This window comes from Hydra viridissima, unplaced genomic scaffold, assembly GCF_058129835.1.
Source record: "Hydra viridissima isolate aposymbiotic clone 2 unplaced genomic scaffold, HvirCarnegie_v1 scaffold_9, whole genome shotgun sequence".
Lineage (NCBI taxonomy): Eukaryota > Metazoa > Cnidaria > Hydrozoa > Anthoathecata > Hydridae > Hydra > Hydra viridissima.
In genome coordinates, this window is record NW_028324308.1 from 6,600,180 (window position 1) to 6,615,000 (window position 14,821).

The following is a 14,821-nucleotide window of genomic DNA, read 5'->3' on the forward strand; positions in this document are numbered from 1 at the left end:
TCTGGAAGAGATTTGTTAATATTAATGGATAATGGCACTTCACGATTTAAAACAATTAGTCTCCACATGCCATTTGATTGGCGATAACTATTGATTTTAACTATTAAAAAATAATTTTTATTATTTTCATTGTAACAGTCAAAACCATGTTTTGATGAAAATGCTTGATGAATACTTATCGCATGTACTTTTTTATTTCTTCCAAATCTCGTGAGTGTGTTACATACATAACAGGTTTTTCAGAAAAAGTGAAGAATTTATCATTCCTCTCAACTTCAAAGCCTTTTTTTGATTTTAAATCTAACCTGTATAAGACCATATAACATGATTTGCATAAATATTCAGGATGAACTTTTTGATAGTCTGAGGTTGTATCCAGCTTGTAAAAGCTAAGAATTGCTTGTTTATAGATAACAAAAGGTTTTATTTGATAGTGACTATCCTGCTTTATTATGCAGCCACACTTTCTACATAAATGTTTTAAATATTTCTCATGAAGACTCATTATTTATCCTGTAATGAGATAATAAATATGAATATAAGATTACTTCTTTTGATATAATATTTGAATCGATGTAAACAAAAACGTTCTAAGTCATAAAAACTATTTAATGACTTAGAACGTTTTTGTTTACATCGATTCATTTATAGAAGGTTAAAAATAAGGCTATGCATCACTTGTAGAAGGCTCAAGAATATGCAACTAAAAGTATGGTCTTATCATTTTTATTACTTCTGTTATTACTATTAGTAACAACAGTAATAATTAAAAAAAAAAAAGTTCATTATAACTTAAAGTAGCTCTACATGACAGTTTAAAAATGCTTAAACAAAAATGCTCATTAAAAATACATACTTTATATATCTTTCCAACTCCTGAAACGAATAGTATTTTATGAACTTTAAGATGCTTTTAGTTATAATACCTTTAGACAAAATGCAGTTTAGGTATCGAAAGTAAGAAATTTTTTAACTAGGTCGTTCACGAAAAAAAAAATCGCAAATTCAAGAGAAAAAAAAAAAAGCGAGGTAAATTAGTTCGACATTTCCGACAAAAATAAGAAATGCTCTCTGATTTGAACCTTAAAGTGGGAAGCATAATCTGAGAGTGGGGTGAAAAGAACACTAAAAATATCTTTTTCGACCTTTAAAGTATATCATAGCAGCTTCAATTTAATAAGGAAAATTTGTTTCACTTTACTCTATCCATTCTAGTAAACCAAACATAGCCTTTTTGCAAAAACCTAGTTTTAGTCGTTAAAGTTTAAACACAGCTAAATTTTTATTAAGCAAAGTTCATAGCTCAAATCAACCTTTTTCAGATTTTTGAACTATTCTTGATTAATTTTTTTGTCTTTTATAACCATAAGCTTCTGTAATGCATAATTATAATGGGTTTACTGAGGGAGGTTTTTTGACGGAAATTTGACGGGTAGAAGTCGGAGTATCTGTATCATGAATTTAGAAAATTGACGGTAACACGCATAGTTTTTGGCTAATTGGCGGCACCTTTGATCAATAACAATGCGTTAACGTCCATCTATTAATACGTCCTTGGTCAGACATATACAGATTTTTCTTTTTTTTTTTGTAAGATCTTTTTATTTAACATTTTTAACTAAAGCAATTGAAAAAAAATTGGCTAAAACATTTTAATAACATATAGATTTAAGTAAGCTCGTTTCGGTTAAAACCCAATAATAAGTTTTTCAAGACTCTTTTTAAGATAAGAAATCTGTTTTCTTTCATCGTCGACTAACTGAATCATCTTGGGCCAGTTTCAATTTAAAAAAATCGCTCCTCGGTCTAATATCTAAGATCAAGTGTAGTAGTCGGTCTAGGAAGGCGTGCTTGTATTAAACTGAAATTTTTCCATTTTTTTCGTTCGCTCTTCAAAGGGGAGGCAAACTCAGTGTCAATGTGCTACGGTTCTTTCCCAGAGAGGATGGACAGTCCACCAGGCATTGGCTGGCGGACTATAACCACAATACCTCAATCTAAAAGAACCAAAATCTAAGTTTAACTTTTCGTTGGGCTAAAGTTTATCTTCTCGTTCGACTAAGTTGAATGAAGTTCTCGATTTTCTTTTACTTGCGTATAAAGGGACATTGTTTTTCTGATAGAAGCTTTTCTAAAAGTTCTTTTCACAATTAAGTTTCTTTCGGTGCAATTTTTACCTTGGTTTAAATAGGCATATAAGCTCTGGATTCCTTCTTTGTTATATACAGTGGCGTATCTAGGGTAGGGCAGGCAGGGCAAGTGCCATGGGCGCCAGCCTGAGAAGGGCGCAAAAGAGGTTTGGTTGCGATACAATAAGCGAGAGTTATATAAAATAAATTAAGAAATAATATATCATATAAAATAAATATATTATATAAAATAAAGTTTGTGTCATCATTTATTAAAAAATTGTAATTAAGCATTTTATGTGGGGGAAGAGGGGCGCGAGATCGGTGTTTGCTCCAGGCGCTATTTACCTTAGGTACGCCACTGGTTATATAGTTTATAGGGATTTTTATTAGTAAAATATGTTTTTAATGAAATCATTATTTTATTAAAAATATATTCTACTAATAAAAAATATACTACTTAATATTTTTTAAACATAGTTAACTCAAAATGTTAACATAAAAAAATTAAGTGATGGGAATACTCAAATGTTTACATTACAGACTCAGCGGTGTTTCATTTCAGATATTCAAAACAGAAAAAGAATCTTAAACACACGGCTACGAAAATTTGACATGAAATTTAATATTACGCTTGCTAACATAAAAAAAAGCCTTTATAATAACCATATCCTAATAATATTTACCTGCTAACAACTCGAGCAACGACTAGTTTTTCCACTCCATTTGACAGTTCCTTTTTTTTTTTTTTTAGTTAAAGTACTTCAGATGTCATAAGCCATCTGATTTATTTATTTGGTAGTTAGTTAAAGATTAAATTTCTCATTTTAAAGCACACATAATTGTTCTGAAATGTTACTTATGCTACTAGTATAGTTCTACTAAGAGTGACCTAATTTTTCTACTGTAACAAGTTAACTTATTATGTTTAAGTCAGTGAAGTTAACTATAGAGCACTTTTATGTAATTTTTTAAATACACTTTAAATAGCTTAATACAATTTATATTTTATACCTTGATACAATTTTTTTTTTAATCTTTCCCTTTAATATCTTACATGTATATATTAAATATTTTACAGTGTAATAAATAAGCATGATATACTATTATATTCTTTTGCATATTTATAGTTTTATACTTTATAAAGTAGTGTCTAATTTTATATACTATTTTATTTTTTATTATTTTCATATTTTGTAATGCTACAACATTTTGTAGGTTCAACTTACTGCAGCAAATATTTTTTTTTTCTGGCTTGATATCTACTGTACTATACAAACATACATACATTTTCTTATAGTTTGTTGTATTTGTTTTTGTATTCAAGTAACTGAATATACAAGTTTAAAAAATTGCAGTTCAGAAGTCCTGGTTAAAAAGATCAGGTTTAAAAGTCCATATTAAGCAGTCCATATTAATTACATAAATTTATATTCTTTATCTTTAATTTGCAGCTTTACTTAAGAATTTCAAACACTAGTATGTATTTTACTTAACTTTTGTCTTGTAGGGTATAACAAAATTATATCCTTTAGTACATAGTTCCTTGAAAGTATGGTGATTTTTAATCATGGATAAGGATCCTACAAAGTTAACATCTTTTCAACCTTTGAACCCTGTTTCTTCTTCCTCCTCATTTTCTTTTTCTCGTTTTATTGCATTTGGTCGTCGAAAAACTAGTCAACCACCAAGATTGCCAGCTACTCCAGAACTTTTAAGGAAAGATTCATTTGTTGATGGTGAGTCCAACAGTATTGAAAGTTCTTCAGAAAAAAATGTTGATTTAGAACCTGTACATGAGAAGGTATATTTACAAACATATAAATAAATTATTTTTTTTAAAAATAGTAGAGTTATTATATTTTTTATATTTCAAATTATTTTTTAAGTTTTATAAACATTAGATTATGATTAAACAAAAATTTTTCTTTTAAATCAGAAGTAATGATTTCTGTTTTAGTTTTGAGTTATTTCCAGTTTGTATTATGTACTTATCTAAATTTTTATTTCAATAAAAGAAAGATAACATGTATAAATGGCTCACTCAAAGTGGTTCTATGCAGAATTCTATTGCTATTGATAATTCTACAGACAGTCCTCGTAAAGATAAATGGAAATACCGAAATGTGCGTACAATTATGCGAAGATTAAGTGCACTTACCATTGATCGAAGATGGCATCAGGTATTATTATGAGTAGTTATTTAACACTTATGGTTATAAAATGTCTGTTGGTATTGTTCTTTTTGTCATTTTAGTAATTACTAATTTCAAACTTAGCTACATTAAATCAGAAAACTAAATGTAGTAAAATGTTTATGCTTGTATAATAAAATAATTAGTTATGATGCTGTTTGTAAAAATAGAGTAATGGCGACTTCAAACATAACTTCAAACAGTACTGGATGCCAGATGAACATTGTAAAGAGTGCTATGAGTGTTCTGATAAGTTTAACACTTTTCGAAGGCGGCATCATTGTCGAGTATGTGGCCAAATTTTTTGTAATAGATGCTGCAGTCAAGAAGTTCCTGGAAAAGTAATGGGATTTTCAGGTACACATACACCACATCATGTTTGTCTGTGTGTTTTTATATACAAAGTTTCATACTAGGGTTTCATACTAAACTTTTCATACTTAGTTAAAATGCATAATAAAAAATTTTTTCAGAATAAAACATTAAAGAAAACAAAAAAAAAAAAAAAGCATAATTTTATAACTATCTTGCACTCAGTCATGTTTTCTTAATTATTCAATTCTAACTGTTAAATATCTCAAGCATTTACTTGTTCATATAACTGAATTTGCTAACCAATTTTTGTTTTTTGGTTTGACAAATTGGTGATCCTGCAGATGGCAATTTTTTCTTTTCTTATGATATTTTTTTTACTTGGTTGATATACCAGACATTTCCTGAATATTCTGTATTAACTGATAGGTTTCTGTTGTTTTTATTAATGTCACACTTCTTTTGTTAGCTTGATGTTGTTTTTGTGTCTTACTGTGTTAAATGACTTGAGGTTGCTTGCATAACATAACTTGAATGGTAGCTTACTTATGCTTATCTAAATAACTGAAAAGTTTGGAAAAAATAATGGCTTTATATAGAGTGTTTTCAATTAAGCAAGGTTGTTTAAGGGGGAGTTGTTGAAGATTAGTGTAATTACAAAATTTTTGTTTAGGTTTGTAACTTTTTATACGAATTTTGGCTATGCAGATTTACTTTAGTTCTTAAGTTTGGCATACAGCTATTACTAACTTTTAAATTGTTTCTTTTAAACAATAATAAGAATAAAAATTGTTTTTATAACTCACCATTAAGCAAAAATATAGTTACAAAAGTTGCTAAATCATTTGTTGATTTAATAGTCAAGCATTTTCTAGCAAAGTATAAGTTCAACAAAATTTATAATAGAAATTACTACTGAGGGAAAAGGGTGGTTTGCACATACCTTGTACATACATACATACATACATACATACATACATACATACATACATACATACATACATACATACATACATACATACATACATACATACATACATACATACATACATACATACATACATACATACATACATACATACATACATACATACATACATACATACATACATACATACATACATACATACATACATATATATATACATACATACACACATACATGTGTTTGTGTAACATAAAACTTTTGTTTTAATAATAGGTGATATTCGTGTTTGTAATTACTGTCACAATATTGTACAAGCCTACCTAAATGATGACTTTGATAAAAGTATAGCAGCTCTTGGTGAAGATTGGAAAATAGGCAGTGATCATTACTTTTTGCATAATTATGGAGGAAGTGCTAACTCATTGAATTCTGTCAAAACTGCTCCTCTTAAGGAAGATCCATTTCGAATGAAGGTTGGTTTAAGTTTAGATTAGAAATTCTAAAAAGTTTTTTTTTTCTATTACTACCCAGTTTGTGCTCTAATAAATAAAATTTCTCTCAAGATTTATTATATATGCTTAAAATTATTGAAGGATATTTTCAATGGATTAGTGAAAAAGACTCCTAAAGTTTATCTGATTCCTTACTTTATAGCATACACCAAGTATTAATAGCTTAGCAAATGCTATTGATCGTGCTACAACACCTATCCAAAGGTCGCCCTTTGATGCTTTTGGAGTTACACCTAGTGAAGCTAATAATATCAAGCAGGTAATTTATTTGCTCTATTGTTGATTGAACACTTAAACTTAAGTAAAGAGTGTTAGCAGCCTGATAACTTGGTGCTCATACTCAATATTCTATAATGAATAGAGTCTGAAAAAAACATGCAAAGCTTGTAGGATATTTATGATGATTGTGTTTATTAGTAACATAAATCAGAATATTGTTGAGTACATGGTTTTGTCCAGTATTAAAGATTGTTTTCTTTCAAGTCTGGACCTTAGATGTTTGGACATCAGGGAGATCTAGATGTTTGGTGTGGTCTACACTTTTGATTTGATCTGGGATGTTCAAGGATATATATCTATCGTTTCTTCTGTTATGGGAGCTGCTTATAACAAGTTATTTCTTATCAAAAACTTAGGACAGTTTTAGTCTCCCTTCTTTAAAAAATGATCTTATCAACTTATTTTGAGTCTGGAGGTCTCATGGATCTCACAGGTTTGCTATCTTGGACTTGACCTTAGAAATTACACTTTTGTTTTAAAATTTTCTCTAATTTTTCTTGGCTTTAATATATCCATTTAAACTTTTAAGTTTGATTTAATTTTATAAACCATTATATTTAACACTTTTAGCACTTCCAAGTTCTCTGAAATGAAAGAAAAAAAGAAAAAAAAAGTAAAGCAATCAGAAAAGAATCACTGAATCAAATAAAAGGAATTAGAAAAGAATCACACAAAAAAAAAAAAAAAAAAGAAAAAAGAAAAGCAAATAGAAAGAGATTACTGGTTATAGAGAGAATCAATTTTCTTCAAAGATCTTTTTTAAACTGGTGTGAATAGATAGTGATCAAAGAATAATACCAATTATGTGTTATTTAAATTTTTTTTCTAAGACTATTCTTTTACTTTTACACTGTTAACTTATCTTGTTTTATATTTACAAGCTGCACTATGTTAATTTTAAAAGACATTAGGATCGACTTAAGTAAAGCTTATAAATTAGGATTATTGGTATTTTCATGATAGTAAGAACTCACTGCATGTAAGACACAAGTTTGTTGAAATCTCTTTTGATCATGGTTTATAAGTCAACCACCTTTTTTAACTGAAAAGAGTAGTTTAATGTTTTAAAAGTTTTATGATGATATTCCAAAATTGCTGATTTTGTCTCCTTGCTCCCTTAAGAAATATTTTCAAAATGAAAGTAATATTTTTTTGAACTTAATTATAAAATACTGAGAAGCATTTGTTCTAAAAGTTTTTAACATTTAAACTTAAATTAAGTTTTTTTTTACATGTTTTTCAAAACAATTTCCAAATAAGTTAAGTCAAAGTGATCATTTGCTGCAAAGTTAAATTTCAGAATAAAAGTTCCACCTCTTCCTCTTTCTTGTTGAAATTGATTTTTTGATTGCAAAATTCTGCGTAGTAATAACAAAATGCAGGGCTTTCAGTAAATTTTCAAAAGTTTTCAGTAAGTTATAGCTGACTAAACAGTTGTTACAGTTGTTTGACAAATATTTTTAACAAAAAAAATTCTTAGTTAAATTATCAAGTTTTAAAAGATGTTTGAAATTTAAGATATATAATATAATAGAAGATATTAAAATTGAAGATAATCCTGAAAAAGTAATTTAGATACTTGACACCTTTATTATCTTTGCAAAAAAGGTAACTAAACAATATGATAAGATTTTATCAGTATTTGATCAAACTAAATGAACTTTCATGCTTCCATTCAATTTTCATCATCTTGAACCTTCATCTTTCCATTCAATTTTCTCTTGGGTGTTATGCCCAAAGACATTATAGCAATATTTGGGATGGTTCAACAAACTGTGTATGATATTTTATGTCGATTTAAAAGGTTTGGTTGCATAGTGAGGAAACCAGGAAGTGGTAAGACTGTAAGGACATCAAAACTAATTAGAGCAGTTAAAGGCCAAATTTATCACAATCCAGTCAGATCCATGAGGACGATGGCCAAGGAACTCTCTGTGAGTGAGCACACAATTAGAAATATTGTTAGATATGACCTGAAGGCCAAGTCTAGAACTAGATCCAAAATATCTTATTACTGAAAAAGTCAAGACCAAACAAAAGTTGAAAGAAGTAAGAAACTTTTATCCATCTTTAAGATAGGTCAACCACTAATTCTGTTCCCAGATGAGAAAATTTTTACACTGTATTCTGTTTCAAATAGCAGGACTAATTACCATTTTAGTACCTCAAAGCCATAAGATGTTCTTGAGTCCATTAGCTTCAAGTTCAGGACAAAACATCCTGCTTCTGTGAATATGCTTGGAGTTGTTGCCTCAAATGGCCTAAATCAATGCAGATGTGTGCATTAAAATCTTGGAAGACCATGTCTAGCCATGGATCACCTCTAGCTTTGACCCTGATGCCAAAGTTGTGTATTAGTAGAATGGGGCTCCACCATGTACAGCCAGAAAGAACCAGGAGTGGCTTAGAAAAAACATGCCTATTTTTTAGAAGAAAGTTTTATGGCCACTAAGCTCCCCAAACTTAAACCCTCTGGATTATATTATATGGACATACACTAAGTCAAAGGCCTGTTTATCTTCCCTCAACAGTATTGCAGCTCTGAAGGCCTCTGTCATCAAGCAGTAGAATACCAAAAAGTATGTCCTGAATACATGTAAGAGGTTTAAGGCTACAATTGAAGCTGTGATCAAAACCAATGGTTCACTCATTGAGTAACTTATCTAAAATTCATGAAAAAGTGATATGAAAAGAATTATTATGCTGAAAGCATTTTTTTTTTACTTGTTTTTACAATATACCATTTAAAAAAATTAGTGCATATTTTAAGGGAACATGCTATAGTATATTTTTAATGCTTATTTTATAATACAAAAAATTTTTTTGTGGATTAGTTCCAAATTCTTCAATGATTTTTAATAGAATTACTTCTAGAAATGGAACTTTGTAGTTATTTTAATAGAAGCTCAAATTGGTTTTAAAACAAATATCTTATATAAAATTTTTCGAAATTGTTCAAAAAACTTTTTTTTTAGGATTATTTATTGCGTGAACTGTGGCGTCAAATTAGTGATCCTAGATCTGGTTTGGAATTACAAAGTCATCGATTTAGAATGAAGACACATCATAACTGCTTTATAGGAAGTGAATTGATTGACTGGTTACAATCTCATGACAAGTGTAATTCAAGGTGCATATTTAGTACTTACTTATGTTTAATTCAAAGAGACTTAAAAATCATATTTTAAAAATTTTTTAAACATTTTTAATTAAATATTCTTTCAGTGTTGAGATAATTATGTGAATCTTTTCTTTAGATTGCAAGCTGTTAAAGTTGTGCAAGCCTTGCTAGATGGTGGTTGGATTGCATGTCTTTATGCTAACGATGAAAATATTTTCAAAGATGAATATATGCTTTACCAGCCTACAAAGGTTAGTCTTACTGCCTTATATCAATTAAATTTTTGCCTAATTATTTTTATTTTATTTTAAAGAAAAGATTTCACTTCAAGATTTTATTTTAAAGAATTTGAAAGTGCAAGTTTATTAATCTTTGTTTATGGTAATAAATAAAAATGTAAAATATATTTAAAAAAAATAAAGTATCAGTAGATTTTATGTGTTAGTTTTTGTCAATTGAATTACAAAATACCGAAAATCAATTCATCAATAAAAATTCATTGCTAAATTGTATATAATATAAATTGTATATTAGTAATATTGAATTACCTAAATTTATCTTTTTAAATAGAGAGTTTTGTTAAAATAGATATTTTTAGATAATATGGAGTTTTAAAAAAGAAAATTTTTCATAGAATTAACTGTACAAATTTTTTATCTAGATGGCTTTAGTTGAGACTGAAGTTACTACAATTAATTCCCAGCTTCTTAAAGATGATGTTGATCTAACATGTTTAGGAAAAAATCTTATTGCGGATGATGATGCAGAAGCACCAAAATGGTTCAAGCAAATTTCTCATTCTGTTATTGAGGTAGTTTTTTTAATTTGATTTAAAAGTATGGAATGTTTTTTCAAATTGTCATATTAAGCCAGATGATGATGATGATGATGATGATGATGATGATGATGATGATGATGATGATGATGATGATGATGATGATGATGATGATGATGATGATGATGATGATGATGATGATGATGATGATGATGATGATGATGATGATGATGATGATGATGATGATGATGATGATGATGATGATGATGATGATGATGATGATGATGATGATGATGATGATGATGATGATGATGATGATCATCATCATCATCATCATCATCATCATCATCATCATCATCATCATCATCATCATCCTTTTTTTTAGCTTTAAAGTTTATCTATTTGCAAATTCTCAAGGGTTATTATTTAGGATGAAGTGGAATCAAGCCACCCTGGTCCTGGAGCAAAACCTCTTCCAGGTTAGTTTTTAAGCTTGTTTGGATACTGCTTAGTTGTACATTTGATTAGGATCAATTTTATGAAGCATTTTTTTCATTGTCACCTGGTATTGCTAACCAAACTTTTTACAATGTTGCTCATTTTTGTTTATTAGCTCGTTTGTTAGATTTGGATCAGGTTCCAAATGATACTGACCAAAACAAAGCTGATTTATCAATTCAAATGAAGTTAAATGCACAAAATGTAAGTTCATTTTGAAAGGATATTTTTAAATGGAAAACACATGCTCATTTCATTAATACATTTAATATATTTGCTTAACTAAATCTTTAGCAAAAAAAATTAGTAATGAGTAATATTCTCTAAAAAAAAACTTCATTTTTTAGCTTGATGATGATAATAAAGAGCCATTTGATCATGTTTCACAAATTTCTTTAATTACCAGTCAACCTCCTGTTCCATTAGACCATTGGACTCTTGTTGAAGTAAATGAGTTATCAAAGAAAAAGAAGTTAGCTAAGCAAAACAGTTCTGTTGCTTTGACTGAAGATGTTTTACATGGGGTATTATTTCCACGACCCAGTATAAAGCATGAGGTCCTAGAAGATGATGCAGAATCATCTAAAGATATTAACAATGAGCTGTTAGCTAAAGATCGGTTAACGTAAGTATATAAATTAGTTTTTTATTTAACATCTTAAGTTGCATTGTCTATGGTTAAAAATTTTTTATTTTAAACTACAATTTTTTTTTTAAATTTTTCTAACAAGTTTGTAAAATGAAATTGATAAATCAATTTTTATAAAGCAAAATTTTGCTCAAACAAAAATCCTTAATAACATATGAGATAATACTTAACAATATAGTAACATAAGGCAGAAAAAGTTAATCAGATCACCATTTTTAACATAGTTCTAAATGCTTAGAACGAATTTGGACACTATTATGGGGAGTTGGGCCAAAATAAAGAACAAAAAGAATGTCAGAGGTTTAAAAAGAATCCAAAACAAATTTTTTAAATGTTTCTGCTGGTCAAAAATTTCACAACCAAAGATTTCCAAAGTGTCAAGATTTTTTTAATGCTTATTTCTTTGATAACTAAGCATCACTATGATAATAATTTCTCTTTTGACCTGATCTAGTAACATCACATTATACAAATAGCATAGTTTTGTACCTTGTTACAAAGACATCAACTTGGTTTTAAAAGTAAACTACCCTTCAAATGTTCCTGAATTTCTCCCAGTTGAAAATTTTTAAGTTATTCTGAAAAGAATAGCTTCAAAAAGGGCTGGGTAGCAAAGCTTGATTAATCTTGCAATAAATTAAAAGTGTGCCTCAAGAAAATTGTTCTTGACCATAAAACAGGGTTTTAAGACAATATTCTTGTAGCTAACAAAAAAGTTTGAAATATTAATGCAATAAAAATACAATAAAATAATATTAATATATATTAGTGCAATAAAAAGGATAAAACCCAAATCTTTTTTTTTTTTCCTTTTTCTTTTTGGTAAAAAAATTTATATTCTTTTGAACTAAAGTACAAAGTTTTAGTGATTTTACATTACACACATAAAAAAAGAAAAACCTTTCTAGATACAAATACCATACTTATGCCATTAAACACAGTCAAAGTAAGCATAATCTCTAATACCCATAAATTCTTTTGGGGGTATTAGAAGTTATATGTTTACAATATAAATGCAGCAACAAAAACTCCCCAGTAGTTGAAGTGGAAGGATTGTGTGGTATTTTTGCATGTTATTTTCTTTTTTTTTCTTCTATTAAACAGTGCTGCTGCTCAGCATCACCTGAAATCAATGCTAGAACAGCTTTTAAAGCAAGATCATTTGTTACTTGAATGGGATAAAGTTATCATGCCATTTATATTACGAATTAGTGAAAAGGTACATTTCATTTTTCTTTTCTTTTTAATCTATAAAGTTGTAACACAAAATTTCTAATTACTTTCCTTTTTTAAATTTTATAACATTTGAAAAAACATTCAACGGGGAAAATGAAAATTGGAATAATAAAATTTTTTTTAGGTAGCTCCTGATGTTCATCGTGATGATGATATGGATATACGTAGATATGTTTGGTTTACAAAAGTGGAAGGAGGTTTAAAGAGCGATTGTCATTTAATAAGTGGAGTTGTTTTTCCCAAAAACGTTTCTCACAAACGAATGAACACTACATTTTCATCTCCTAAGATACTTATGATGAGTTGTGCTATTGAATATCAGGTATCTTTTCATGGACATTCCTTTATCTCTAAAGTTTTTTTTTTTTTTGTTCTGTAATGGATAAAGAAATGTCTGGCTTTTTACAATAGTAAGATTTTTTTAAGGATAATTTTTTGTTGACACTACCAACAATAAAAGTATTAAGGTGAATCATTTTGTTAACTTACTTTGTATTTCTATTCAGCGAGTTGAAAATAAAATGGTTTCTCTTGATCCAATGGTTTTGCAAGAGCATGCATTTCTACAAAACTTTGTTCGAAGAGTTCTTGATTTAAAACCAAACATTTTTCTAGTGGAAAGAAATGTTGCATGTAAAGCTCAAGAGATGCTTCTTAATGGTGGAATAACTTTGGTTCACAATATAAAACCTCATATTATGGAAAACATATCACGATGCACTGGTGCTGACATCTTACCAACTATGGAGCAAATAACTAAACCAAGACTTGGGACGTGTCAAAGTTTTCGAATAGAAAAGTTTACACTTCCAGTATGTTTATTTAAACTTTTTTTTACTTTGCTTTTGGTTTATTCCATGTTAAGGAATCATTTCACAAGATAACTTATTTTAATCTCATAAACTGAATTTTGCAACTATATTATAGATTAAGGAAAAGTATTTACAGTTCATGAGTTGTCTTTTTATCAGAACATGGAAGAAAATTAAAGTTTAGTCATTACCAATACAGTTATTTTCAGCTTTTCTTTTAATTGCTAAAAAATTTAAATTTTTTGTGTTGAGACTTAGTTAATGTCACAACCACAGTTACACCAACATTTTTTTTTCAAAAAACAAATCATTACAAAAAAACCATGCTGAACCAAACACCAAACATTTTTGATGAAATCATTCTCTGAAGTTAAAAATTTCATTTTATTTATAGAGGTAAATGAAATTTTTTAAATTAATGTAGATATTATTTTATGCTACATTTCAATAACAAGGTTGTATAAATAGCTTACTAATGCCAACCTTACACATTTGTAAAACTGTTTAAAATGTCAGTACAGCAAGAGAAAGTCAATTTAATTGCCAATCTCCTACAATATAAATGCAGAAAATGCTTAGACTAATTTGGTTGTTATTCATTCTTCCTCTAATTATGATAGAAGAAGAATTCATATCTAAGTCATTGGAAATGCAATAATATCTGCTCAGCCAGCCTTTTACCTAAGCCTCCATGAAAAAACAAAAAAGAACAAGTATCTGTCTTTGTCTGAAAGAAATGGAAATGGTTTATGAAGTATACAAAAGCTAAAATACTAAAATAAAAGAATGCCTAAGAAAAATCATAATGAAAAGAAATTTTCCAAACTACATTATGTAACGAATATGTGCGTATATTATATTCAAAGACTCACATTGAAGTTTTTGCTCCCATTGAGAGATACTACAATGGATCTCAAAGGTCAACTTTGGGACCAATTGTGGTATATCCAGCTAATCAAAACTATCCACCTATTTTTTGTGTTGGTTGCAATAGAAAGTTTTATTTTTTAAATTGTACCTAGCCCAATTCATGTTCTTTTCAGTACTTCGTCAGCCTCACAACTAAAACTCCACCAATGCTGTTCCCAATCTTATAATATCAGCATTTGTACAATGTTTTCAAAGCATCTCTAAAAAAAGTTGAGTTACAAGATCTCAAATATCATTTTGCTTTTGATTTAAAATGTACGAATGCATTGTTCCAGACTTTCTTGGGAAAGATCTTTTTAATTGTTGAAAGAAATTTATTCATTAAAATCAGGGGCTTAGTTTTATCCCTGACTCTAATTTAGAATTTCTTGAGTATTGTCTATTGTTACAGTTAAATCAATAAAATCATCCATAAGAGATTTTATGAGTTGTATGACCCTTGAAT

General features: G+C 28.5%; 1 protein-coding gene across 2 annotated transcripts in view; it reads left to right on the forward strand.

Moving 5' to 3' along the window:
* The first annotated feature begins 3,637 nt into the window (after positions 1-3,637).
* Positions 3,638-14,821, forward strand: part of LOC145185346 (1-phosphatidylinositol 3-phosphate 5-kinase-like) — a 34,947-nt gene continuing 23,763 nt past the window's right edge. For both annotated transcript variants that reach the window (XM_090096861.1, XM_090096860.1), the window contains exons 1-14: positions 3,638-3,933; positions 4,148-4,312; positions 4,495-4,681; positions 5,838-6,037; positions 6,219-6,335; positions 9,331-9,485; positions 9,613-9,727; positions 10,138-10,287; positions 10,682-10,730; positions 10,865-10,953; positions 11,097-11,374; positions 12,503-12,617; positions 12,759-12,956; positions 13,141-13,446. In XM_090096861.1, coding sequence (XP_089952987.1) covers positions 3,700-3,933; positions 4,148-4,312; positions 4,495-4,681; positions 5,838-6,037; positions 6,219-6,335; positions 9,331-9,485; positions 9,613-9,727; positions 10,138-10,287; positions 10,682-10,730; positions 10,865-10,953; positions 11,097-11,374; positions 12,503-12,617; positions 12,759-12,956; positions 13,141-13,446 — 2,358 coding nt within the window. In that variant the 5' untranslated portion in view covers positions 3,638-3,699. The remainder of the gene's footprint in view (positions 3,934-4,147; positions 4,313-4,494; positions 4,682-5,837; positions 6,038-6,218; positions 6,336-9,330; positions 9,486-9,612; positions 9,728-10,137; positions 10,288-10,681; positions 10,731-10,864; positions 10,954-11,096; positions 11,375-12,502; positions 12,618-12,758; positions 12,957-13,140; positions 13,447-14,821) is intronic.